We start from the raw sequence: 27664 nt of genomic DNA, 5'->3' as shown, positions 1-27664 counted from the left end.
TATTCATCCCTCCACTAACTGTCACACCTACTATTCATCCCTCCACTAACTGTCGCACCTACTAAGACTCCAGCCACCCTAGGCATAGACTGTTCTCTCTGCTACCGTACGGCAAGCGGTACCGGAGCACTAAGTCTAGGTCCAAGAGGCTTCTAAACAGCTTCTAACCCCAAGCCATAAGACTCCTGAACATCTAGTCAAATGGCTACCCAGACTATTTGTATTGCCCTGCCCCTCCACACCCCTGCAACTCTCTGTTGTCATCTATGCATAGTCACTTTAATAACTCTACCTACATGTACATACTACCTCAACTAACCGGTGCCCCCGCACACTGACTCTGTACCGGCACCCCCTGTATATAGTTATTCTTTACTGCTGCTCTTTAAATACTTATTACTTTTATCTGTCACTTTTTTAACTGCATTGTTGGTTAGGGGCTCGTAAGTAAGCATTTCACTGTAAGGTCTACACCTGTTGGATTTGGCACATGTGACTAATACAATTTGATTTGAGAGGACAGGAGACCCAAAATAGCCACTTGACATTGTGTTAATTATCTCATTTGTGTGATCTAGCACAATGGCTAAGCTGAGACTGACTGCTTTCACCTGGAACACAGAGCACAAACAGATACATATAGAAGAGACAGAGAGAGACACACATATAGAAGAGAGACAGAGAGACAAACTCAGCAAAAAAAGAAATGTCCTCTCACTGTCAACTGCATTGATTTTCAGCAAACTTAACATGTGTAAATATTTGTATGAACATAACAAGATTCAACAACTGAGACATTAACTGAACAAGTTCCACAGACATGTGGAAGAAAAGACAGAGACATATAGAAGAGACAGAGAGGGGAAAAGACAGAGAGACATATAGAAGAGACAGAGAGAGACATATAGAAGATAAAGACATATAGAAGAGACAGAGAAAGACAGAACTAATACAAACAAAAGCATGCAGACGGAGGCAGCGAAAGAGGAGAGGGAGAGACGACTGAGGCACATGGAGAGAGAGACAAACAGAAAGAGAGACAGAGAAAGGAAGAGAAGGACACAGAGAGAAAGGTAGATAGAGTAGCATTACCTTGCTGAAGAAGACAGACTCGTGAGTGTCTGCCGAGTCCACAGTATCCTCATCCAGCAAGCTGGGCCGGGCGAAGCTCCGCCGGCGGAAACTACGACTTGTCTGGGAGCCCACTGGACCTGAACGACCCTGAACCACACACACACAACCAGGACATTTGTGGGACAACATCAAAGACTCGCTGTGGGGAGAAACAACAACTCAAATATGACTGTGAAGTACAGTACAACATACACAGTACAACATAGCAGTCTTAAGCGAAAATTCTATAATTGTCAGGCACGTACACACAAAAGCATCAAATATTCATCTGTATTTCGCTCAATAGCAACACACATGCACACAGACTCTTGAATGTACACTCAAAGGAAGTCTAGTTTCCTCTAACGATCCCCAGTGGTGATCAGGTTGGAGATGAAACCCCATCCACACTTCCTCTAACGATCCCCAGTGGTGATCAGGTTGGAGATGAAACCCCATCCACACTTCCTCTAACGATCCCCAGTGGTGATCAGGTTGGAGATGAAACCCCATCCACACTTCCTCTAACGATCCCCAGTGGTGATCAGGTTGGAGATGAAACCCCATCCACACTTCCTCTAACTATCCCCAGCGCCCGCTCACCCTGAGTAGGTTGGACGCTGCTCGTATACTCATGCGGGCGACAGACTCCCTCTTGCGCCGGGGCAGGTGGGCGTAGCCCCTGGAACGCTGGGAGGAGAACCGCGGGGTGACAGGTCCCGTGTGGGGGGTACGGGGAGGTCGGTCCGTCTCATCCGGGTAGCGGAACGCTCGCCCCCGCGCTAGGGGGTCCACAATCTGGGAGGGGGGGACAGACAGACAGGGCAAATTCACACTGATTAAACAGAAACAAACTAAATAATTAACTGTCACATCATTAGCTTCATCACAAAAAAAAGCTACATTGTAAAGCTGAAATCCTCAAGAGGTGACATTTAAACTAGCTGGGGGAATCTTAATCAGGGAGACGTTGCACTCTACAGGAGTTGACAAAGAATTACACTGATGGCTCTACATGAAAGTGTTACGGATGTCACAGTGAAATTCACCTATAATCCATCTACTAGGAATGTTCTGTGTGTGTGTGTGCACGTCTGTGTGTGTGCACATCTGTGTGTGTGCACGTGTGTGTGTGTGCGCACGTCTGTGTGTGTGTGTGTGTGTGTGTGTGTGTACGTCTGTGTGCCGAGGTATCAGTCAGCGTGAGTGTGTCAGAGAGAATGTAGAAGCTTGTTATGCAGTCTTACCTGAGTCTTCATAGGAGCTGACAGAGAGCAAAGGGGAAAGAGGAACAAAAACAGATTGGGAGAGAGAGAGGAATAGACAGACAGAGACAGAGAGACAGAAATAAGGGGGCAGAGAGTGACAGAGAGAAGGAGAGAGAAAGAGAGAGAGTCGTGGAGACAAACTAGCACCCAGGAGCGGGTGTGTTGGAGTCAGAGGAGAGCAGAGTGTGTGGGGACTAACAGAAACAATACGTCTAGCTGGGGCTCAGACATAGTCAACCTCCTGTCACCACGGTGCCCCGCTCTGCATTATTTATGGCAGGCAGAGGGTGCACTTCACTTCCCCTTGAGTGGAACTACCGCCGCCCTTCCACCTAATCTCTCCATTCTGAGTAGAGGTCCAAAAGCCGGAGTCTAATCTGATGTCTGACACCGAGACAAGTGATGACGGTTGTTGATGAGAGTCTTGTTAGGTAAAGTTGATTTGATTGTGCAACAAATACAGTGGTCCCGTTTCCAAACAATCCCTACCCCTCAGTCCCTGGGCACTTCATGTAGATCAGAAAATATGTGGATAGTAGTATCTTTCCTTGCCACTTTATTGCTAATATGGTGCATTCAGAAAGTATTCAGCCCTGTTGACGTTTTCATTACAGCCTTCTTCTAAAATAGATTAAATAAAAGTTTCCCCTCAATCAATCTGCACACAATACAGCCTAATGACAAAGTCAAAACAGGTTTTTAGACATTTTTGCAAATGTATTACAAATAAAAAACAGAAATAACTTATTCACACAAGTACTCAGACCATTTGCTATGAGATATCGATATTGAGCTCAGGTGCATCCGGTTTCCATTGATCATCCTTGAGATGTTTCTACAACTTGATTGGAGTCCACGTGTGATTAATTGAATAGATTGGACATGATTTGGAAAGGCACACATCTGTCTATATATGTTCCCACAGTTGACAATCCATGTCAGAACAAAAACCAAGCCATGAGGTTGGAATTGTCCGTAAAGGAATTGTCCGTAGAGCTCAGAGACAGGATTGTGTTGAGGCACAGATCTGGGGAAGGGTACCACAACATTTCTGCAATATTGAAGGTCCCGAATAACGCAGTGGCCTTCATCATTCTTAAATGGAAGAAGTTTGGAACCCCCAAGACTCTTCCTAGAGCTGGCCGCACAGCCAAACTGAGCAATCGGGGGAGAAGGGCGTTGGTCAGGGAGGTGACAAAGAACCTGATGGTCACTCTGACAGAGCTCTAGAGTTCCTCTGTGGAGATGGGAGAACCTTCCAGAAGGACAACTATCTGTGCAGCTCTCCACAAATCAGGCCTTTATGATTGAGTGGCCACTCCTCAGTAAAAGGCACATGACAGCTCAGACCATGAGAAAAAAGATTCTCTGGTCTGATGAAACCAAGATTGAACTCTTTGGCCTGAATGCCAAGCGTCAACTCTGGACGAAACCTGGCACCATCCCTATAGTGAAGCATGGTGGTGGCAGCATCATGCTGTGGGGATGTTTTTCAGCGGCAGGGAATGGGAGACTAGTCAGGAACGAGGGAAAGATGAACGGCACAAAGTACAGAGAGATCCTGAATGAAAACCTGCTCCAGAGCGTTCAGGAACTCAGACTGGGGCAAAGGTTCACCTTCCAACAGGACAACAACCCTAAGCACACAGCCAAGACAATGCAGGAGTGGCTTCGGGACAAGTCTCTGAATGTCCTCGAGTGGCCGGGCCAGAGCCCGGACTTGAACGCAATCGGACATCTCTGGAGAGACCAGTAGCTGTGCAGTGATGCTCCCAATCAAACCTGACAGAGCTTGAGAGGATCTGCAGAGAAGAATGAAAAACTTCCCAAATACAGGTGTGCCAAGCTTGTAGTGTCATACCCAAGAAGATTCCAGGCTGTAATCGCTGCCAAAGGTGCTTCAACAAAGTACTGAGTAAAGGGTCTGAATACTTATGTAAATGTGATATTTGCATTTTTTAATGTTTAATCCATTTGCAAAAATGTCTAAAAACCTCGATTACATCCATTTTAGAATAAGGCTGTAACGTCCCAAAATGTGGAAAAAGTCGAGGGGTCTGAATACTTCCCGAATGCACTGTACCTACCCAGTTCTGTCAGACCTAGGGGCTAAGAGCCTACCTTGGGAATCTTGTTTGCGGCGGGTGAGTCCAGGCCCTGGTCCATGCTGATGGGGAGCTCCGGCTCTCTGTACTGGGCCTTGAGCTTGCCGTAGCGCTGGCTGCAGTGGCGCAGGCTCTTCCTCTGCCATAGCTGCTGCTTGGTCTCACAGTCCTCACCCACCCCGAACCAACCAGCTGCTTGGGCTGTAACTTGGGCTGTACTCCTGGAGGAGGGGGAGGGAGAGAAGGGGGAAAGAGGAGAGAAAGGAGGGAGGGAAAGGAAAGTTGGTGGGAGGAATACAGAAGAAAGAGTGAGACAGTGAGGTGTAAAAGACAGAGAGGGAGGGGAGGAGAGAATACAACTTGATTACATCCAACATTCCAAACAGTCATAAAAGGAAATCCCCCAGGACATGGCCCCCCAAAAAAAAAAAAAAAAAAATATCGCAAATCCCATTGGATGAGAAAGCCAGCGTTCCCTCCCCTCTGAACTTCTTCTCCAATGGGGTTTGAGAAGGAGAAGACGATGCAAGGAGTACACAATTGAGATTCTCTCCCACTGTCTTTTCTCTTTCTCTCTCCCTTCCGTTTCTCTCTCTGCCGCCATCTGTTAATCTACAGCCTCTTTCCACCCCCCCAACCCCATCAAATCTTCTCATACACTACCTTCCCTTTCTTTTTGCACTCGTCATCTTCCTCCTTTCTCACTGCCCCTGAAATCCTCCTATAACCCCTTTCAGCTTTTTCTTCTGCCCTCCATTAGTTTCTTCCTCCCTTTATTTCTTCCCTCGCTCTTCCCACTTCTCCCTCTCTCTCCAACCCCACTTACTTGCGTATGCTCTGAGACAGGGAGGTCTGTCTGTGGAAGGCTGCCCTCCTGTCCCCAACAGAGTGACCACCACCACCACCACTGTCAGACAGAGGACTGGCCTGCTGCTGGCTATCACTCTTCTTCAGGGACGAACGCAGGGGCTGGGGACAGAAAGAGCAGGACAGGGGCCTACTGAGAGCTCAGAGAGTCAGTATACATGGCCTACTGGCCTCAGAGAGTCAGTATACAGGTAGGCTTACTGGGTATCCTAGCTCAGAGAGTCAGTATACAGGTAGGCCTACTGAGTATTATCCTAGCTCAGAGAGTCAGTCAGGTAGGCCTACTGAGGCTCAGGCAGTATACTGGCTTACTGGGTATTATCCTAGCTCAGAGGCCTAGTCAGTATCATATACAGGTAGGCCTACTGAGTATTATCCTAGCTCAGAGAGTCAGTATACAGGTAGGCCTACTGAGTATTATCCTAGCTCAGAGAGTCAGTATACAGGTAGGCTTACTGGGTATTATCCTAGCTCAGAGTCAGTATACATGTAGGCCTACTGAGTATTATCCTAGCTCAGAGAGTCAGTATACAGGTAGGCCTACTGAGTAGTATATCTTACTAGCTCAGCTCAGAGTCAGTATACAGGTAGGCTTACTGAGTATTATCCTAGCTCAGAGAGTCAGTATACATGGTAGGCTTACTGTAGGCTTACTGAGTATTATCCTAGCTCAGAGAGTCAGTATACAGGTAGGCTTACTGAGTATTATCCTAGCTCAGAGAGTCAGTATACAGGTAGGCTTACTGAGTAGTATTCTAGCTCAGAGAGTCAGTATACAGGTAGGCTTACTGAGTATTATCCTAGCTCAGAGAGTTAGTATACAGGTAGGCCTACTGAGTATTATCCTAGCTCAGAGAGTCAGTATACAGGTAGGCTTACTGAGTATTATCCTAGCTCAGAGAGTCAGTATACGGCAAGCCATGAAAGTAAAGGGTACTTGAAATGGATTGGCTGAATATAGATGGAATTCACACTATCACTGGTATACTAGTGGGCTAAATCTTCACTTGTGGTGTGAATCATTTGAAGATTGTATAAATCGTGCATTGTTGTCAATGGAACATTTGGACGGAAATGCGTGTTAAGTGCATGATTGTTGTGTTATGATTCAGTCAACAGCGTTCCATTGACTGTAGTGATTACAACTATCCGGTTTAGCTCACAGAAGTGTAAGAATGGCAAAGTAAGGAGTTCTTTTTCTGAGACTGCAGCAAAATGAATAAATATTTTTTTTTACTCTACATCAAATCAAATTTTATTTGTCACATACACATGGTTAGCAGATGTTAATGCGAGTGTAGCGAAATGCTTGTGCTTCTAGTTCCGACAATGCAGTAATAACCAACAAGTAATCTAACTAACAATTCCAAAACTACTGTCTTATACACAGTGTAAGGGGATAAAGAATATGTACATAAGGATATATGAATGAGTGATGGTACAGAGCAGCATAGGCAAGATACAGTAGATGATATCGAGTACAGTATATACATATGAGATGAGTATGTAAACAAAGTGGCATAGTTAAAGTGGCTAGTGATACATGTATTACATAAGGATGCAGTCAAAGATATAGAGTACAGTATATACGTATGCATATGAGATGAATAATGTAGGGTATGTAAACATTATATAAGGTAGCATTGTTTAAAGTGGCTAGTGATATATTTACATCATTTCCCATCAATTCTCATTATTAAAGTGGCTGGAGTTGAGTCAGTGTCAGTGTGTTGGCAGCAGCCACTCAATGTTAGTGGTGGCTGTTTAACAGTCTGATGGCCTTGAGATAGAAGCTGTTTTTCACTCTCTCGGTCCCAGCTTTGATGCACCTGTACTGACCTCGCCTTCTGGATGATAGCGGGGTGAACAGGCAGTGGCTCGGGTGGTTGATGTCCTTGATGATCTTTATGGCCTTCCTGTAACATCGGGTGGTGTAGGTGTCCTGGAGGGCAGGTAGTTTGCCCCCGGTGATGCGTTGTGCAGACCTCACTACCCTCTGGAGAGCCTTACGGTTGAGGGCGGAGCAGTTGCCGTACCAGGCGGTGATACAGCCCGCCAGGATGCTCTCGATTGTGCATCTGTAGAAGTTTGTGAGTGCTTTTGGTGACAAGCCAAATTTCTTCAGCCTCCTGAGGTTGAAGAGGCGCTGCTGCGCCTTCTTCACGATGCTGTCTGTGTGAGTGGACCAATTCAGTTTGTCTGTGATGTGTATGCCGAGGAACTTAAAACTTGCTACCCTCTCCACTACTGTTCCATCGATGTGGATAGGGGGTGTTCCCTCTGCTGTTTCCTGAAGTCCACAATCATCTCCTTAGTTTTGTTGACGTTGAGTGTGAGGTTATTTTCCTGACACCACACTCCGAGGGCCCTCACCTCCTCCCTGTAGGCCGTCTCGTCGTTGTTGGTAATCAAGCCTACCACTGTTGTGTCGTCCGCAAACTTGATGATTGAGTTGGAGGCGTGCGTGGCCACGCAGTCGTGGGTGAACAGGGAGTACAGGAGAGGGCTCAGAACGCACCCTTGTGGGGCCCCAGTGTTGAGGATCAGCGGGGAGGAGATGTTGTTGCCTACCCTCACCACCTGGGGGCGGCCCATCAGGAAGTCCAGTACCCAGTTGCACAGGGCGGGGTCGAGACCCAGGGTCTCGACCCCGCCCTGTGGTGTTGAATGCCGAGCTGTAGTCGATGAACAGCATTCTCACATAGGTGTTCCTCTTGTCCAGATGGGTTAGGGCAGTGTGCAGTGTGGTTGAGATTGCAGCAGTGTGGTTGAGATTGCCTGGGTCAGTGGGTCATACGAGTGATACTAGGGAAACACCAGAACATCCTAAAGCTTAATGATTTGTTCCATTGTAATGTTATTTCATTTTGTATTGCATGTTCTTTCAAAGCCCATTCATGTCTTGAAAGGCGACTTGGCTAACGACTTGTGGGGTCAACGGAGTATTGTGAGAGACACATGAGCTGCCTGTGTGTCAGCCAGCAGGGGGTGTGCTTAGCTAGCCAGCCTGCCACCAGAGGCTCTTTGTTGGGGAAACCCCCTGCGTATTGACAGTGCACACACATACGTTCTCACACATGCACTCTCCCTCACACACTCACCCACCCACCGTCCCCCACACACACCCTCATCCCGTTCCTACACACCCTCTCTGCAGGCAGACTCCTAACACTGATGACTTTTGACAAGTAATGGTACAGGGAGTTCTTCATGCGTGATGGAGCAGATTGTTTTGGGCAAAATAACCACTTCATCTGAAGGAGTCCCCTGGGGTGCACCAATACAGCCAGACAGAGACAGTGAAGAGATGTGAGTTAACCAGGAAAATGGATACATGCACCCAAAAACTAGCTAATGTGACTACATTGGACCAGATTCGCTTCAAATGGCCGTTTAATGGATCTTATAGGGTGGACAAAAATCTGGATTTTGGGGGCAATTTTGTTCAGTTCAGAAAAAACCCTGGCCCTATTTATGAAGCCCAAAATGTAAAGACAGGAATGTTAACAGGGCATATCTCGGCTTTGCTATAGTGTAGCTAGTCATGAGTGACAGTGCAACATTAGCATGAGTGGGGGGGGGGGGTGCTGATTGAGATATGGCTGGCCCAGTGCCCATAGACACCAGCAGCTGTCCCAAATGCCAGACTTCCCCCAATGAAATGACATACTGTATATGAAGGCAAGGAAGATAGTATTCTCCTCTATAGTAAAAAGGTTTTCAGTTGGGGGGCTGAAACTCCTGACTATACTACCAACTGTAAAAGTTTGCTTGCCAATTCTTCCCTTTCCTATTGAAATGGCCTTCATCAGGGCATCAACTGCCATTTTCCAAGTACAGACCATGTTTCCATAAAGAGGGGTCAAAATGGAAAGATCAGGTCAAAAGGAGTACCTGCTTGACCGTTTCATCTCCCTCTTCAACCCTCTCTTCTTCCTCTGGTGCAGGGATGGCTATGATCAGACTGGGCGGCTTCTTGCTCTTCAACCGGCTGTCTGATTGGCTGCCGTTAGGAGGCGGCTCCCCCCCTTCCTGTGACGCCATCCTTTCGGAGTTCTGAGGGCAAACGAAAGTCAAATTGATGAATGGCATGTTTGAGATGGAATCTTCAAACTTGCATTTCTGATTTCTTTCTTCCCTCTAAAAGAGATGTGAAACCAGCTGTGACCCTTTCTTTCCTCACTCATGTCACCTCTTTGTCAGTAGCCTTCAACTTCCACTTTCATTCTCAACTTGAGCAAATGTGGTTCCAATGTGGTTCCAAATGTGGTTTACAAAGACAAGACTGACCTACTCAGACACGTCCTACTGAAAAGGCAAACAACACCGACAGGCACTTTGAACCATTCAGGAACTATCTGAAGTAGCTACTTTAACACAAACATATTAGCCAAATGACAAATTACTAGAGGAACTCCTATCTGCAAACAAGAAGTACACATTGCCCTGCTGAAATAACCTTTCACATGTGAAGAGGGAAGGGAAACCACTGGATTTGAATACCACCCTTTTTGTTGAAGCGTCATTTTCCATGTAAAAGCCTATCAGATAAACCATAAAAAGCAAAAGTAGCCCGCCACAGCACACACAAATGCAGCTCACTCTGAGTCCAGTGGTCCCAACACCATAAAACACAATACCTGGACATCTCCATCTAACTTTCCTCAGAGCCCTACAGATGTAGGCTAAACAATATATACTGTATGTGCGCATTGGGCAATGCTACTGTGTCTTAAATACACACGCTATATGTAGACTGGGTCAGTGGGTCAAGCAGGTAAGAAATCCTGATAGATAACTCCGTCACAACAGAGGCATAACCCGAGTCTCATTCCCCAGGGTAGGTTCATTACACACCAAACAGGGAGGGACTACCAGGTTTAGGCCAATAAGAAACGCTCATTCTTGTTTTCTGTTGCAAAGCGTTTTCCTTTTCCGTGCCCTAATGAACAAGACCCAGCAATGTGAGGGAATAGGAGCCTGGCCTAGCCCCACTCTTGGGTAACAGTCACTGACCGGCACAACGTAAACAATATCCATATTACTGGGGCCCAGTAGGTCCCAAGAGAGAAACCTGCCTTTTCCATCACATACATAACAATATCTATTGAAGGAAAACATTGACTGCCTGCCCAAGCAGATATGAATTAGAAAAACAGCAGGTGTTTTTTCCATGTTAGTTTGATGCGATCCTGGACGAGACCCCATAAATCAGTTACATTAGCAACCCTTCTATGCAATTTAGTGACGTCACACAAAACACTTGTCGGTCTACTAGTACCATCATTCTTACTTGACATGCAGTTACTTAAAGGGTTCTCGTGGGCTGCTACACTGAATGAGTTAACACCAGGTTTTCTGTAGGGGCTGTGACCTCGTCTGTAGGACGCCAGCCAGGCATTGGATAGAAGCATCGTGGTAGGAGGTGAAATGAACGCATGGCGTCAGGTTAAGTTGAGACTGAGGTGACTGAGACAATAGCTTGTTACTTGGCAGTGCTTAGTGGGGGTGTAGGCTGCAACACGTCATTCATAGAAAACACCCTCTGGGACACTTTGTTTTACAGAGAAAGAGAGAGAGAGAGAGAGATATCGCTAGCATTAAAATTCATTCTACATATACTCCCCTACGTATTTATTTGGTATACATATACTGCCAAGCCATGTGCACAGGAAGACCATCATGAAGTGTTTACATACAGTAACACCATGCAACAACTATCTCTGAAAGCCCGAGTCCCTCATCTCTAAATGAGATGCTACTTGAGGACCAAAATAAGTCAACGTTTGTGTTTACCCTCGATGATTCTTAAATCAAGTGCATCATTGTGTAGGTGTACCTTTAAATGATCAAATAAACTAAAACTCAACTAAAAAGACATTCAGTATCAGTGCATAGGCAAACCTTCCTTATCTGCTCAAGGCCACAACCATAATCATGCCTTCCTGTCCCCAGCTTCAAGTCTCCATTAGAAATCATCATCGGCCTCTGGACCCACTCGGAGCTCAATTAGTCCTCACTCTTCAGGTTTTTTGAACTGTGTCATTGTAGATTTCCCTAGGCAAGTGCAGGCAAGATTGCAATATTCCTACAGCGGTATTCTCCCTGGCCATACGTGTCCATCTAGTCAAGGTCTTGAAGCCTTGGAGTTGCTATACATCGATAGAAAAAAAAAGGGCCTTGGTGTCAGCGTCAGGAACGGCAGCAGCAGGGAAATCGGACACCATTCAAGTCAATGGCAATCAAGTCTTTGGCTGTGGGGCAAGAATAGTACGGAGAGTGGTTGGGGGATGGGAGAACTCTTATATGTTCCTATGGGACCGGGTCAGGCCCACACCGTCGCACATAATGAAATATCCAAGGCTTTCACTAATGGAGGGGTTTTAACAGTGTGGTGCCGTGCTTTAGTGGCAGACACTTACAAACCGCACAGTCTGTCAATGTGGAGAACGCTTTTATCGTTTCCATCGGGAGACTGTCAAGGAGTGAGTCAGGGTGTTGTTGTTTTGATAGAGTGGAGAAAGAGAGATCAGTCTCATTGTTGACATTGTCTCATTGGGAGTCTCATTCTAAATGCATGGGCCTACGGAAATAATATTCTGCTGGTCTGTAATCTGCATACTTGATTGCCTATCTTTATGTATATCCTTGTGATATTAATCCTATATCTTCATCCATATCTTAACAATTATAAGTCAATCAATATCAATACCATCCATAACAGATAATATAGGGTGGGGAACCAGGATAGCCAAAACTCAAAGGGCTTTGAAATTGCTCACTGAGATTACCCCGTTGATGACAATGAGGGTTTTGCTCCATCTATTAGGCCCATACCTATGTGACTGCTAGCATGAACAACAGTCAACACCTTTTCTAAGCCAATAAGATACCAATAGCCTGGTTGTCTTGCCAACATATCTTGGATTGTATAACAATAGGTCAATGACCTGCGATGTGGGTTGGGTTTTTTTTATAAAATTGTGGCGTCAGTTTTTTCCCCCTCCACAGCCAAAATACATTTCAGATTACCGAGCAACATAGAGGTGATTTACAGGCACTACTGGAACATTGCACATCATCATCTTCAGTCCCCCAGGGAAAAAACAGCTCCAGGACTTTGATTTCCTCACAGGGGGGGACTTTTGTGTTGTTGTACATTCAGATGTTGACTGAACGTGTACCCAATCATTAAAGAGGGAGAGTGAAAAACATAGTAACTACTAGCTGGTGGAATAAGGGTATGTTTCCAATGATCAATACTGAACATTTCTGATAATTATTAACTTAGTCCAGAGGGAGTCTAACACACACACAGTAGTCTGGGAACAGCAGACGTGACAACACAGCCCAAGGCTTCCACACTAACTCCCAGCACACGGAGCACAGTACTGTAGATTGTTAGTTCCCAGTCTCTCACTCTCTCTCTGACACTCAAATATCTTAAGTGAGTGGGAACTCGGTGTCACAGTAGTCTTGGAAGAGAAACTGTGACAACACAGCTCATGATGATACAAAACATTAAGAATACCTTCCTAATATTGAGTTGCACCCCCCACCCCTTTTGTCCTCAGAACAGCCTCAATTCGTTGGGGCATGGACTCCACTAGGACGCTGACCCACGTTGACTCCAATACTTCCCACAGTTGGGTGGTGGACCATTCTTGATACACACGGAAACTGTTGATTGTGAAAAACCCAGCAGCGTTGCTGTTCTTGGCACAAACCAGTGCACCTGGCACCTACTACCATACCACGCTAAAAATCTTTGTATTTCCCATTCACCCTCTGAATGACACACATACACAATCCATGTCTCACGGCTTTAAAATCATTTTTTGACCTGTCTCCTCCCCTTCATCTACACTGATTGAAGTGCATTTAACAAATGACATCAATAATGGATCATAGCTTTCACCTGGTTTTTTTATTTGTTATTTATTTTACCTTTATTTAACCAGGTAGGCAAGTTGAGAACAAGTTCTCATTTACAATTGCGACCTGGCCAAGATAAAGCAAAGCAGTTCGACAGATACAACGACACAGAGTTACACATGGAGTAAAACAAACATACAGTCAATAATACAGTATAAACAAGTCTATATACAATGTGAGCAAATGAGGTGAGAAGGGAGGTAAAGGCAAAAAAGGCCATGGTGGCAAAGTAAATACAATATAGCAAGTAAAACACTGGAATGGTAGTTTTGCAATGGAAGAATGTGCAAAGTAGAAATAAAAATAATGGGGTGCAAAGGAGCAAAATAAATAAATTTCTTAAAATTAAATACAGTTGAGAAAGAGGTAGTTGTTTGGGCTAAATTATAGGTGGGCTATGTACAGGTGCAGTAATCTGTGCGCTGCTCTGACAGTTGGTGCTTAAAGCTAGTGAGGGAGATAAGTGTTTCCAGTTTCAGAGATTTTTGTAGTTCGTTCCAGTCATTGGCAGCAGAGAACTGGAAGGAGAGGCGGCCAAAGAAAGAATTGGTTTTGGGGGTGACTAGAGAGATATACCTGCTGGAGCGTGTGCTACAGGTGGGAGATGCTATGGTGACCAGCGAGCTGAGATAAGGGGGGACTTTACCTAGCAGGGTCTTGTAGATGACATGGAGCCAGTGGGTTTGGCGACGAGTATGAAGCGAGGGCCAGCCAACGAGAGCGTACAGGTCGCAATGGTGGGTAGTATATGGGGCTTTGGTGATAAAACGGATTGCACTGTGATAGACTGCATCTAATTTGTTGAGTAGGGTATTGGAGGCTATTTTGTAAATGACATCGCCAAAGTCGAGGATTGGTAGGATGGTCAGTTTTACATGGGTATGTTTGGCAGCATGAGTGAAGGATGCTTTGTTGCGAAATAGGAAGCCAATTCTAGATTTAACTTTGGATTGGAGATGTTTGATATGGGTCTGGAAGGAGAGTTTACAGTCTAACCAGACACCTAAGTATTTGTAGTTGTCCACGTATTCTAAGTCAGAGCCGTCCAGAGTAGTGATGTTGGACAGGCGGGTAGGTGCAGGTAGCGATCGGTTGAAGAGCATGCATTTAGTTTTACTTGTATTTAAGAGCAGTTGGAGGCCACGGAAGGAGAGTTGTATGGCATTGAAGCTTGCCTGGAGGGTTGTTAACACAGTGTCCAAAGAAGGGCCGGAAGTATACAGAATGGTGTCGTCTGCGTAGAGGTGGATCAGACTCACCAGCAGCAAGAGCGACCTCATTGATGTATACAGAGAAGAGAGTCGGTCCAAGAATTGAACCCTGTGGCACCCCCATAGAGACTGCCAGAGTTCCGGACAGCAGACCCTCCGATTTGACACACTGAACTCTGTCAGAGAAGTAGTTGGTGAACCAGGCGAGGCAATCATTTGAGAAACCAAGGCTGTCGAGTCTGCCGATGAGGATGTGGTGATTGACAGAGTCGAAAGCCTTGGCCAGATCAATGAATACGGCTGCACAGTAATGTTTCTTATCGATGGCGGTTAAGATATCGTTTAGGACCTTGAGCGTGGCTGAGGTGCACCCATGACCAGCTCTGAAACCAGATTGCATAGCAGAGAAGGTATGGTGAGATTCGAAATGGTCGGTTATCTGTTTGTTGACTTGGCTTTCGAAGACCTTAGAAAGGCAAGGTAGGATAGATATAGGTCTGTAGCAGTTTGGGTCAAGAGTGTCCCCCCTTTGAAGAGGGGGATGACCGCAGCTGCTTTCCAATCTTTGGGAATCTCAGACGACACGAAAGAGAGGTTGAACAGGCTAGTAATAGGGGTGGCAACAATTTCGGCAGATAATTTTAGAAAGAAAGGGTCCAGATTGTCTAGCCCGGCTGATTTGTAGGGGTCCAGATTTTGCAGCTCTTTCAGAACATCAGCTGAATGGATTTGGGAGAAGGAGAAATGGGGAAGGCTTGGGCGAGTTGCTGTTGGGGGTGCAGTGCTGTTGACCGGGGTAGGAGTAGCCAGGTGGAAAGCATGGCCAGCCGTAGAAAAATGCTTATTGAAATTCTCAATTATGGTGGATTTATCAGTGGTGACAGTGTTTCCTATCTTCAGTGCAGTGGGCAGCTGGGAGGAGGTGTTCTTATTCTCCATGGACTTTACAGTGTCCTAGAACTTTTTTGAGTTAGTGTTGCAGGAAGCAAATTTCTGCTTGAAAAAGCTAGCCTTGGCTTTTCTAACTGCCTGTGGTCAGTCGGTCATGGAAAGAGCAGGTGTTCTTAATGTTTTGTACACACTAATTTCAAGTCCCAACCCAGTCACACATCTCAGTAGTGAGTCACAAACGTGTAGTGATATACCCAGGGTGACAACCAGTGCTCCTATCACATGACTAATATATCACTAGCTCCCACACTCCGTCTCTCTCTCTCTCTCTCTCTCCACCCGCTCTCTGTGTACTTCAAGCCACTCAAGAAATCTAAACTATTGGGGCCAGTGTTGAGAGTGGGGCTCTTGAAGATGTCATGACTGAGAGCAGGGTCCTTTTCATTAGGACACACACCAGAATACATTTAGCAACTGAAAACTAAAATGACAGTTTCTTATAGGACAAGCACCAGGTAGTTCCTCCCTGTTTCAGTCTGGTTTCTTTTGTTTGGTGCCTACTGAACATGACCCTGGCCTTAAGTCATTAGCGTCAATGCTTCATCTCCATACTTGGTGTTTGGTGCCACTGTGTGTTCCTGTACAAGTGTGTGCGAGTGTGTGTCCACCTGCGAAAGTGCGTTACTGTCACTAAGCCCCTATAGCCCACAGAGTGCTGCTGTTGCATGTTAGCATGACGCCAAGCACAACTGCTACCTCACACCATAGCCCTGGACACAGGCAGACAGGAATGTGCTGGTTCAGAAATGCCTAGGTTTGGTTACCCCCGGTGATAGCTAGTTACAGTTAGAAGTGGTAATGGCCTAGAGCCCAGTTCCCAAACATAGACAAAGGCAAGGGCAGTCGGTGTCATGTTTCACTTTCTGTCATAGGCTTCAATGTTGAACATGTCAGCCCAAGTACAGTATAGCCCGGGTGAGTTGATCTACAGTACCAGTCAAAAGTTGACACACCTTCTCATTCCAGGGTTTTTCTTTATCTGTGCTATTTTGAAAAATAGCGAAGACATCAAAATTATGAAATAACACACATGGAATCATGTAGTATCAAAAAAAGTGTCAAAACATATTTTAGATTCTTCAAAGTAGCCACCCTTTGTCTTGATGACAGCTTTGCACGCTCTTTGTATTCTCTCAACCAGCTTCATGACGTAGTCACCTGGAATGCATTTCAGTTAACAGGTGTGCATTGTTAAAAGTTCATTTGTGGAATTTCTTTCCTTCTTTATCAGTTTGAGCCAATCAGTTGTGTTGTGACAAGATAGGGGTGGTATACAGAAGATAGCCCTATTTGGTAAAAGACCAAGCCCAAATTATGGCAAGAACAGGTCAAATAAGCAAAGAGAAACAACAGTCCATCATTACTTTAAGCCATGAAGGTCAGTCACTGCTGAAAATTTCAAGAACTTTGGAAGTTTCTTCAAGAGCAGTCGCAAAAACCATCAAGCACTATGATGAAACAGGCTCTCATGAGGACTGCCACAGGAAAGGAAGACCAAGAGTTACCAGCCTCAGATTGCAGCCCAAATAAATGCTTCACAGAGCTCAAGTAACAGACATCTCAACATCAACTGTTCAGAGGAGACTGCGTCAATCAGGCCTTCATGTTCAAATTGCTGCAAAGAAACAACTACTAAAGGACACCAATAATAAGAAGAGACTTGCTTGGGCCAAAAAAAACATGTGCAATGAACATTAGACCGGTGAAAATCGGTCCTTTGCTCTGATGAGTCCAAATGTGAGATTTTTGGTTCCAACCACCGTGTCTTTGTGAGACGCAGAGTAGGTGAACAGATGATCTCTGCATGTGTGGTTCCCACCGTGAAGCATGGAGGAGGTGTGATGGTGCTTTGCTGGTGACACAGTCAGTGATTTATTTAGAATTCAAGGCACACTTAACCAGCATGGCTACCAGAGCACTCTGCAGCAATACGCCATCCCATCTGATTTGCTCTTAGTGGGACCATCATTTGTTTTTTGTAACAGGACAATGACCCAAAACACACCTCCAGGCTGTGTAAGAGCTATTTGGAGGAAAGTGATGGTGCTGCATCAGATGACCTGGCCTCCATAATCACCCGACCTCAACCCAATTGAGATGGTTTGGGATGAGTTGGATTGCATAGTGAAGGAAAAGCAGCCAACAAGTGCTCAGCAACTCCTTCAAGACCGTTGGAAAAGTATTCCTCATTAAGCTGGTTGAGAGAATGCCAAGAGTGTGCAAAGCTGTCATCAAGGCAAAGGGTGGCCACTTCAAAGAATCTCAAAATATAAAATATATTTTGATTTGTTTAACACTTTTTTTGGTTACTACATGATTCAATATGTTTTATTTCAGCGTTTTGATGTCTTCACTATTATTCTACAATGTAGAAAATAGTAAATATAAAGAAAAACCATTGAATGAGTAGGTGTGTCCTAACCTTTGACTTGCACTGTACATGGCTACATGCTTAAGTGCGTCAACTGCCAATTAACCTTCCTTTGTGTTCTATGCTAAGACTCTCTAAGACTAGATACCTATGCAGAAGTTTCACTTGTTGCTGTGAAATACATGACAACATCCACTGAAGAATATAGTGTAGCTTCAATGGCATCTTGTGCAGAGCTGTACAGTACAGATGCTCAGCATTCTCAGTTGTACAATGCATCCAACATTCTACATCACTGCTTCAATGTGAACACGAACTCCTGACCCACAATGTATACATTTCAAAGTGCACAGCTGTTTCAAACAAATAACATAAATGAAACCAGTTAAATACTGTATCACCACATATTTTCTCAATTGACATAATTGTCACACATTTGGAGCTGTGGAACAGCATTCACACGTACTGCTCGACTCGCCTCCAGAAATGGGTGTTGCCTGACGATGCGTCTCTGTTATCTCCAACCACTCACAGCAGGGTGAAAGAGTAATCATCCTTCAGATGACTGCCTCATCACCACATCCTGTGACCAGCAACATCTTCTCTACCACCCTGATTAATGCAACCTGAAAGAGCATTTGAACCACAAGTCAGAACCTAAACTCAGCAAAAAAAATAAACGTCCTTTCACTGTCAACCGCGTTTATTTTCAGCAAACTTACCATGTGTAAATAGTTGTATGAACATAAGATTCAAACACTGAGACATAAACTGAAAAGGTTCCACAGATGTGACTAACAGAAATTGAATAATGTGTCCCTGAACAAAGGGGGGGTCAAAATCAAAAGTCAGTCAGTATCTGTACTGCAGTGCATCTCCTCCACGTGGACCGCACCAGATTTGCCAGTTCTTGCTGTGAGATGTTACCCCCACTCTTCCACCAAGGCACCTGCAAGTTCCCGGACATTTCTGGGGGGAATGGCCCTAGCACACACCCTCCGATCCAACCGGTCCCAGAAGTGCTCAATGGGATTGAGATCCGGGCTCTTCGCTTGCCATGGCAGAACACTGACATTCCTGTCTTGCAGGAAATCACACACAGAATGAGCAGTATGGCTGGTGGCATTGTCATGCTGGATGGAGGGTCATGTCAGGATGAGCCTGCAGGAAGGGTACCACATGAGGGGGGAGGATGTCTTCCCTGTAACATACAGCACTGAGACTGCCTGCAATGACAACAAGCTCAGTTTGATTATGCTGTGACACACCGCCCCAGACCATGACGGACCCTCCACCTCCAAATCGATCCCACCCCAGAGTACAGGCCTCGGTGTAACGCTCATTCCTTCGATGATAAACGCAAATCCGACCATCACCCCTGGTGAGACAAAACCGCGACTCGTTGGTGATGAGCACTTTTGCCAGTCCTGTCTGGTCCAGCGACGATGGGTTTGTGATGTCTGGTGAGGACCTGCCTTTTACAACAGGCCTACAAGCCCTCAGTCCAGCCTCTCTCAGCCTATTGCAGACAGTCTGAGCATTGATGGAGGGATTGTGTGTTCCTGGTGTAACTTGGGCAGTTGTTGTCATCCTGTACCTGTCCCGCAGGTTTGATGTTTGGATGTACCGATCCTGTGCAGGTGTTGTAAGACGTGGTCTGCCAAAGCGAGGATGATCAGCGGTCCTCCCTGTCTCCATGTAGCGCTGTCTTAGACATCTCACAGTACAGACATTGCAATTTATTGCCCTGGCCACATCTGCAGTCCTCATGCCTCCTTGCAGCATGCCTAAGGCATGTTCACGCAGATGAGCAGGGACCCTTGTCATCTTTCTTTTGGTGTTTTTCAGAGTCAGTAGAAAGTCCTCTTTAGTGTCCTAAGTTTTCAGAACTGTGACCTTAATTGCCTACCGTCTGTAAGCTGTTAGTGTCTTAGCGACCATTCCACAGGTGCGTGTTTATTAATTGTTTATGGTTCATTGAACAAGCATGGGAAACAGTGTTTAAACCCTTTACAATGAAGATCTGTGAAGTTATTTGTATGTTTACGAATTATCTTTGAAAGACAGAGTCCTGATAAAGGGAAGTTTCTTTTTTTTGGTGAGTTTAGTAGATAAATACCCACCAAGAACTTTGAGAGACTTGCGAGAGACTCGAGATCTTGACAAATGTCAGACTTCAATAGATTTCAAAAGGACTGGTGTGAATTGTGCAAAATGTCAATAGCATTCAAGATGTAACGTGCATGGAAGAACGAGCAAAGACAGTCATCTCTTCATACCAGGGGGTGAACCAATCGAATTGTGTAGGAAAGTAACTTCAGAATGCATCAATACATCAGTGTAGCAACTGAAATCATCCCTTACTCTTGTCTACCTAACCACAATGTGTGTGGTAATGACTAGAGGTCGACCGATTAATCGGAATAGCTGATTAATTAGGGACGATTTCATTACAAATCGATAATCATCCTTTTTGGATGCCGCTTATGGACGACTACATTGCAATCAGAGGAGACTGCGTGGCAGGCTGACCACCTGTTACGTGAATGCAGCATCAAAAGGACCAAGGTAAGTTGCTAGCTAGCATTAAACTTCTTATGAAAAACTATCAATCTTCACATAATCACTAGTTAACCTAGTAATATCATCAACCATGTGTAGTTAACTAGCTTGTTCTGCATTGCATATAATCAAAGTGGTGCCTGTTCATTTACCATCGAATCACAGCCTACTTCAACTTCGACAAACGGGTGACGGTTTATCAAAAGAACATTTGCAAAAAAAGCACAATCGTTGCACAAAAGTACCAAACCATAAACATCAATGCAATTCTTAAAATCAAAAACCTGCATATTTAGTTAAAATAATTGCATGTTAGCAGGCAATATTAACTAGGTAAATTGTGTCACTTCTCTTGCATTCAATGCAAGCAGAGTCAGGGTATATGCAGCAGTTTGGGCCGCCTGGCTCGTTGCGAACTGTGTGAAGACCATTTCTTCCTAAGAAAGACCGTAACTAATTTGCCAGAATTTTACATAATTATGACATAACATTGAAGGTTGTGCAAGAGGTCGACCGATTATGATTTTTCAACGCCGATACCGATTATTGGATGACCAGCAAAGGCTGATACCGATTAATCGGCATATTTTTTTTATGTACTTATTTTTTTGTAATAATGAATATTACAACAATACTGAATTAACACTTATTTTAACTTAATATAATACATAAATAAAATCAATTTAGTCTCAAATAAATAATGAAACATGTTCAATTTGGTTTAAATAATGCAAAAACAAAGTGTTGGAGAAGAAAGTAAAAGTGCAATATGTGCCATGTAAAAAAGCTAACGTTTAAGTTCCTTGCTCAGAACATGAGAACGTATGACAGCTGGTGGTTCCTTTAACATGAGTCTTCAATATTCCCAGGTAAGAAGTTTTAGGTTGTAGTTATTTTTTAAATTATAGGACTATTTCTCTTTATTCCATTTGTATTTCATATACCTTTGACTATTGGACGTTCTTACAGGCACTTTAGTATTGCCAGTGTAACAGTATAGCTTCCGCCCCTCTCCTTGCATCTACCTGGGCTCGAACCAGGAACACGTCGAAAACAGCCACCCTCGAAGCATCGTTATTCATTGCTCCACAAATGCCGCAGCCCTTGCAGAATATGGGGAACAACTACTGCAAGGTCTCAGAGCGAGTGCCGTCACCAATTAAAACGCTATTAGCACGCACCCCGCTAACTAGCTAGCCATTTCACATCGGCAACTCCTAATCTCGGGAGTTGATAGGCTTGAAGTCATAAACAGCTCAATGCTTGAAGCACAATAAAGAGCTGCTGGCAAACGCACGAAAGTGCCTGCTGCTGCCTACCACCGCTCAGTCAGACTGCTCTATCAAATATCAAATCATAGACTTAATTATAACATAATAACACACAGAAATACAAGCCTTAGGTCATTAATATGGTCAAATCGGGAAACTATCATTTAGAAAGCAAAACGTTTATTCTTTCAGTGAAATACGGAACCGTTACGTATTTTATCTACCGGGTAGCCTCCCTAAGTCTAAATATTGCAGTTACATTGTACAACCTTCAATGTTATGTCATAATTATGTACAATTCTGGCAAATTAATTACGGTCTTTCTTAGGAAGAAATGGTCTTCACACAGTTCGCAACGAGCCAGGCGGCCCAAACTGCTGCATATACCCTGACTGCTTGCACGGAACGCAAGAGAAGTGACACAATTTCCCTAGTTAAAAGAAAGTCATGTTAGCAGGCAATATTAACTAAATATGCAGGTTTAAAAATATATACTTGTGTATTGATTTTAAAGAAAGGCATTGATGTTTATGGTTAGGTACACATTGGTGCAACGACAGTGCTTTTTTCACAAATGCGCTTGTTAAATCATCACCCGTTTGGAGAAGTAGGCTGTGATTCAATGAGAAATTAACAGGCACCACATCGATTATATGCAACACAGGACACGCTAGATAAACTAGTAATATCATCAACCATGTGTACTTAACTAGTGATTATGTTAATGTTTTTTATAAGATAAGTTTAATGCTAGCTAGCAACTTACCTTGGCTTCTTGCTGCACTCATGTAACAGGTAGTCAGCCTGCCATGCAGGCTCCTCGTGGAGTGCAATGTAAGGCAGGTGGTTAGAGCGTTGGACAAGTAACCGGAAGGTTGCAAGGTCGAATCCTCGAGCTGACAAGGTAAAAACCTGTCCTTCTGCCCCTGAACAAGGCAGTTAACCCACCGTTCCTAGGCCATCAATGAAAATAAGAATGTGTTCTAAACTGACTTGCCTAGTTAAATGAAGGTATAAAAAAAAAAAATTACAAATCGGCCACAATCGGTGTCCAAAAATGCCGATTACCGGCCCTAATTAAATCAGCCATTCCGATTAAATCGGTCAACTTCTATTGTGCAATGTAACAACAATATTTAGACTTAGGGTTGGTTGCCACCCGTTCGATAAAATACAGAACAGTTCCATATTTCACTGAAAGAATAAACGTTTTGTTTTCAAAATAATAGTTTCCGGATTTGAGCATATTAATGACCAACGGCTCGTATTTCTGTGTGTTTATTATAATTATTTATATGATTTGATAGAGCAGTCTGACTGAGCGGTGGTAGGCAGCAACAGGCTTGTAAGCATTCGTTCAAACAGCACTTTACTGCATTTGCCAGCAGCTCTTTGCAATGCTTGAGGCACAGCGCTGTTTATGACGTCAAGCCTATCAACTCCCGAGATTAGGCTGGCATTACCAAAGTGCCTATAAGAACATCCAATAGTCAAAAGGTATATGAAATACAAATGGTTTTGAGAGAAATAGTTGATGCTTCATAATTCCTATAATAACTACAACCTAAAATTTCTTAACTGGGAATATTAAAGAACTGGGAATATTGAACCAGCTTTCATATGTTCTGAGCAAGGAACTTAAACATTAGCTTTTATACATGGCACATATTGCACTTTTACTTTCTTCAACACTGTTCTTGCATTATTTAAACCAAATTGAACATGTTTCATTATTTATTTGAGACTAAATTGATTTTATTTATGTATTAAGTTAAAATAAAAGTGTTCATTGTTCATTCAGTATGTTGAAATATATATATATAAATTATTTATTTATTTTTAAATCACCCGATTAATTGGTATTGACTTTTTTTGGTCCTCCAATAATTGGTATCGGTTTTGAAAAATCATTAATCGGTCGACCTCTAGTAATGACATTGCTCAAAGGGTTAGTTCTTTCCTTGTGATCAAGTAGTTGAAGTTTTGTTGAAAAATACAGTAGTATGGCAGGTCATCTGAACTCAAAGTTATGAGACACTCTGTCAATTTGAGCAATTGAAAGCTTCTCAGAGAAACTAGAGAATTCTTGTGAGAGATTTGTCACAGTATTCTTGGTTAGTGTTCTACTGTAGCTGGAGGGGAAATGTGTATTCCGTAACAAACCGAATCTGCACTTCCCAGAGCATGCATGCAGGTCCAAACATGCATGGCAGAAAGCTTACCACAAGTATCACAGCTCCAACACCCCTACCGAGACCCCTAGCTGCCTTCAAGGGCCTTGAATGTTTTGAATACAGACACCAAACTCAACAGGGCTACCTTTCAAACAAGATCCAACATGGACAGTGCTGATATTTTCCAGTTACACGGCATGTCATGCATTTTGGCTTGTCGTGGGTGTAACCACATTAGAGAGCAGTACAGCACAAGAAGGAAGTCAGCCAGCTAGACAGCCAGCCTCCAGCCTGTGGAATGAGTATATGGCTCACTCAGAGGATGAGAGCGATCTGAAGAAGACTCAGCGGGATACTTCGAATCTGTGACAGACATTCCGCCAATATTCACAGACATTTTAAGTCAGATCCCTTCCTGGGTCAGCACGCATCGATTAGAAAATGGATGAAGATTTGAACTTCTGATGCTCTGATGTTTATGAGAATCAAAGTTAATATGTCGAAGTGCCACTACCAGAGCAGCCTTGCGTCCTTTCAGGTTGAGGTTTAGGTCCTGTTCCTATGTCGTGTCGAAGCAAAGGTTGATGTGTCAGACAGTATGGAAGATGAATTTGCATAAGTCGTCATTACCATGACGTAGCAGGAAAAAATCCCATTGTCATTACCATGAAGTAGCAGGAAAAAATCCCAATGAGCCCACAGATACTATTGGGAAGAGGCATGTCCCTAAGGAGAGACTCAGGGCTCTGCTTTCTGACAAGCATGTTGTGGCACAATAGCTGAGAACTGGAGCTGAAACCTAGGAGGGGCAGGGGGATTGCAAGCATGACTCAATAGAATCCAAGGAGGAGGAAAGACAGAATGGACGACTGTAGGCCTGAATGGTCATTATCCAGTTTCCATCCAACCATTTCATGCTGATTAATTACCTGGCGCATGGGGGAAAAAAAGTCACGACTGGGCTGATGGAAACAGGAAATGGCAGGACAATTTTATAAATGTCGACAAACAATTTGTTTCGTTCGACATGGTCTAGGATCTTTTTGTGTCTGTAAAATGTATTATGCTAGCAATGGCTGTAGAAACACCTTCATTATCAAATATTATATAAATGACAAGGTAGGGGTGGTATACAGAAGAAAGTCCTATTTGGTAAAAGACGAAGTGTAAATAATGGCAAGAACAGTTCAAATAAGCAAAGAGAAATGACAGGCCGTCATTAATTTAAGACATGAAGGTCAGTCAATCCAGAATATTTCAAGAATTTTCAAAGTTTCTTCAAGTGTAGTCGCAAAAAAACATCAAGCACTATAATGAAACTGGCTCTCATAAGGACCGCCACAGGAATGGAAGACAGAGTTACCTCTGCTACAGAGGATACGTTCATTTGAGAGTTACCAGCCTCAGAAACTGCAGCTCAAATAAATGCTTCGCAGAGGTCAAGTAACAGACATCTCAACATCAACTGTTCAGAGGAGACTGTGTGAATCAGGCCGTCATGGTCGAATTGCTGCAAAGAAACCACTACTAAAGGACACCAATAAGAAGAGACTTGCTTGGGCCAAGAAACACGAGCAATGGACATTAGACCGGTGAGAATCCAAATGTGAGATTTTTGGTTCCAACCGCCATGTCTTTGTGAGACGCAGAGTAGGTGAACAGATGATCTCAGAATGTGTGGTTCCCACTGTGAAGCATGGAGGTGGTGGTGTGGTGCTTTGCTGGTGACACAGTCAGTGATTTATTTAGAATTCAAGGCACACTTAACCAGCATGGCTACCAGAGCATTCTGCAGCGTTATTTTATACCATCTGGTTTGCTCTTAGTGGGACGATTATTTGCTTTTCAACAGGACAATGACCCAAAACACATCTCCAGGCTGTGTAAGGGCTATTTGACCAAGGAGAGTGATGGAATGGCCTTCAGATGACCTGGCCTCCACAATCACCCGACCTCGACCAAATTGAGATGGTTTGGGATGAGTGAAGGAAAGGCAGCCAACAAGTGCTCAGCATATGTGGGAACTCCTTCAAGACTGTTGGAAAAGCATTCCTCATAAAGGTGGTTGAGAGAGGCTGCTGCCTATATACATAGACTTGAAATCACTGGCCACTATATACCGCTCTGACATTACTCGTCCATATATTCTTAATTACATTCCTTGATTTGTGTATATGTTGTGACATTTGTTTATATTACTTCTTAGACATTACTGCACTGTCATAGCTAGAAATACAAGCATTTGAGAATGCCAAGAGTGTGCAAAGCTGTCATCAAGGCAAAGGGTGGCTACTTTGAAGAATATAAAATACATTGATTTGTTTAACACTTTTTTGGTTACCACATGATATTTCATAGTTTTGATGTCTTCACTATTATTCTACAATGTAGAAAATTGAAAAAATTAAGAAAAACCCTTGAATGAGTAGGTGTCCAAACTTTGGACTGGTACTGTACACACACACACACACACACACACACACACACACACACACACACACACACACACACACACACACACACACACACACACACACACACACACACACACACACACACACACACACACACACACACACACACTAGGAAAGTATTCAGACACTGACCTTTTCCACATTTTGTTCCATCATTCTGAAATGGATTAAATAATGTTTTTCCCAAATTAATCTACACACAATACCCCATAATGACAAAGCAAAAAGAGGTTTAGAATTTATTAAGAACTGAAAAATTACAAGTATTCAGACCCTTTACTCAGTATTTTGTGGAAGCAACTTTGGCAGCATATAGCCTGGAGTATTCTTGGGTATGACGCGAACATCTTGGCACACCTGTATTTGGGGAGTTTCTCCCATTCTTCTCTGCAGATACTCTCAAGCTCTGTCAGGTTGGATGGGGTGCGTCGCTGCACAGCTACTGGTCTCTCCAGAGATGTTTGATCGGGCCACTCAAGGACTTGTCCCAAAGCCACTCCTGCGTTGTCCTGGCTGTGTGCTTAGGGTTGTTGTCCTGTTGGAAGGTGAACCTTTACCACAGTACGAGGTCCTGAGCGCTCTGGAGCAGGTTTTCATCAAAGATCTCTCTGTACTTTACTCTGTTCTTTGCCTCAATCCTGACTAGTCTCCCAGTCCCTGCAGATGAAAAACATCCTCACAGCATGATGCTGCCACCACCATGCTTCACCGTAGGGATGGTGCCAGGTTTTCTCCAGACATGACGCTGGGCATTCAGGCCAAATAGTTCAATCTTTAGTTTCATCAGACCAGAGAATCTTGTTTCTCATGGTCTGAGAGTCTTTAGGTGCTTTTTGGCAAACTCCAAGCGTGCTGACATGTACCTTTTACTGAGGAGTGATTGGCCTGATTAGTGGAGTGCTGCAGAGATGGTAGTCCTTCTGGAAGGTTCTCCCATCTCCACAGATGAACCCTGTAGCTCTGTCAGAGTGACCATTGGGTTCATGGTCACCTCCCTATCCAAGGCCCTTCTCCCCCAATTGCTCAGTTTGGCCAGCCAGCCAGCTCTTGGAAGAGTATTGGTGGTTCCAAACTTCTTCCATTTAAGAATGATGGAGGCCACTGTGTTCTTGGGGACCTTCGATGCTGCAAACATTTTTTGGTACCCTTCCCCAGATCTGTGCCTCAACACAATCTTGTCTCGGCGCTCTACAGACAATTCCTTCAACCTCATGGCTTGGGTTTTGCTCAGACATGCACTGTCAATTGTGGGACCTTATAGAGACAGCTGTGCACCTTGAATTTACCACAGGTGAACTCCAATCAAGTTGTAGAAACATCACAAGGATGATCAATTTTGATCTGATCTCAATTTTGAGTCTC

General features: G+C 44.1%; 1 protein-coding gene across 1 annotated transcript in view; it reads right to left on the bottom strand.

Moving 5' to 3' along the window:
* LOC112245816 (inactive rhomboid protein 2) overlaps positions 1-27664 on the bottom strand; it is a 42243-nt gene that overhangs the window by 12266 nt on the left and 2313 nt on the right. The window contains exons 2-6 of the mRNA XM_042302462.1: positions 9248-9409; positions 5313-5455; positions 4503-4707; positions 1717-1911; positions 1093-1221 (exon numbers count right to left, since the gene is read on the bottom strand). Of these exons, the coding sequence (XP_042158396.1) occupies positions 1093-1221; positions 1717-1911; positions 4503-4707; positions 5313-5455; positions 9248-9397 (822 nt within the window). The 5' untranslated portion in view covers positions 9398-9409. The remainder of the gene's footprint in view (positions 1-1092; positions 1222-1716; positions 1912-4502; positions 4708-5312; positions 5456-9247; positions 9410-27664) is intronic.

The sequence above is a fragment of the Oncorhynchus tshawytscha genome, linkage group LG02 (assembly GCF_018296145.1).
Source record: "Oncorhynchus tshawytscha isolate Ot180627B linkage group LG02, Otsh_v2.0, whole genome shotgun sequence".
NCBI classification, from domain to species: domain Eukaryota; kingdom Metazoa; phylum Chordata; class Actinopteri; order Salmoniformes; family Salmonidae; genus Oncorhynchus; species Oncorhynchus tshawytscha.
Note: the sequence above shows the minus strand (reverse complement) of the source record. Positions and strands in the feature narration are given on the sequence as shown.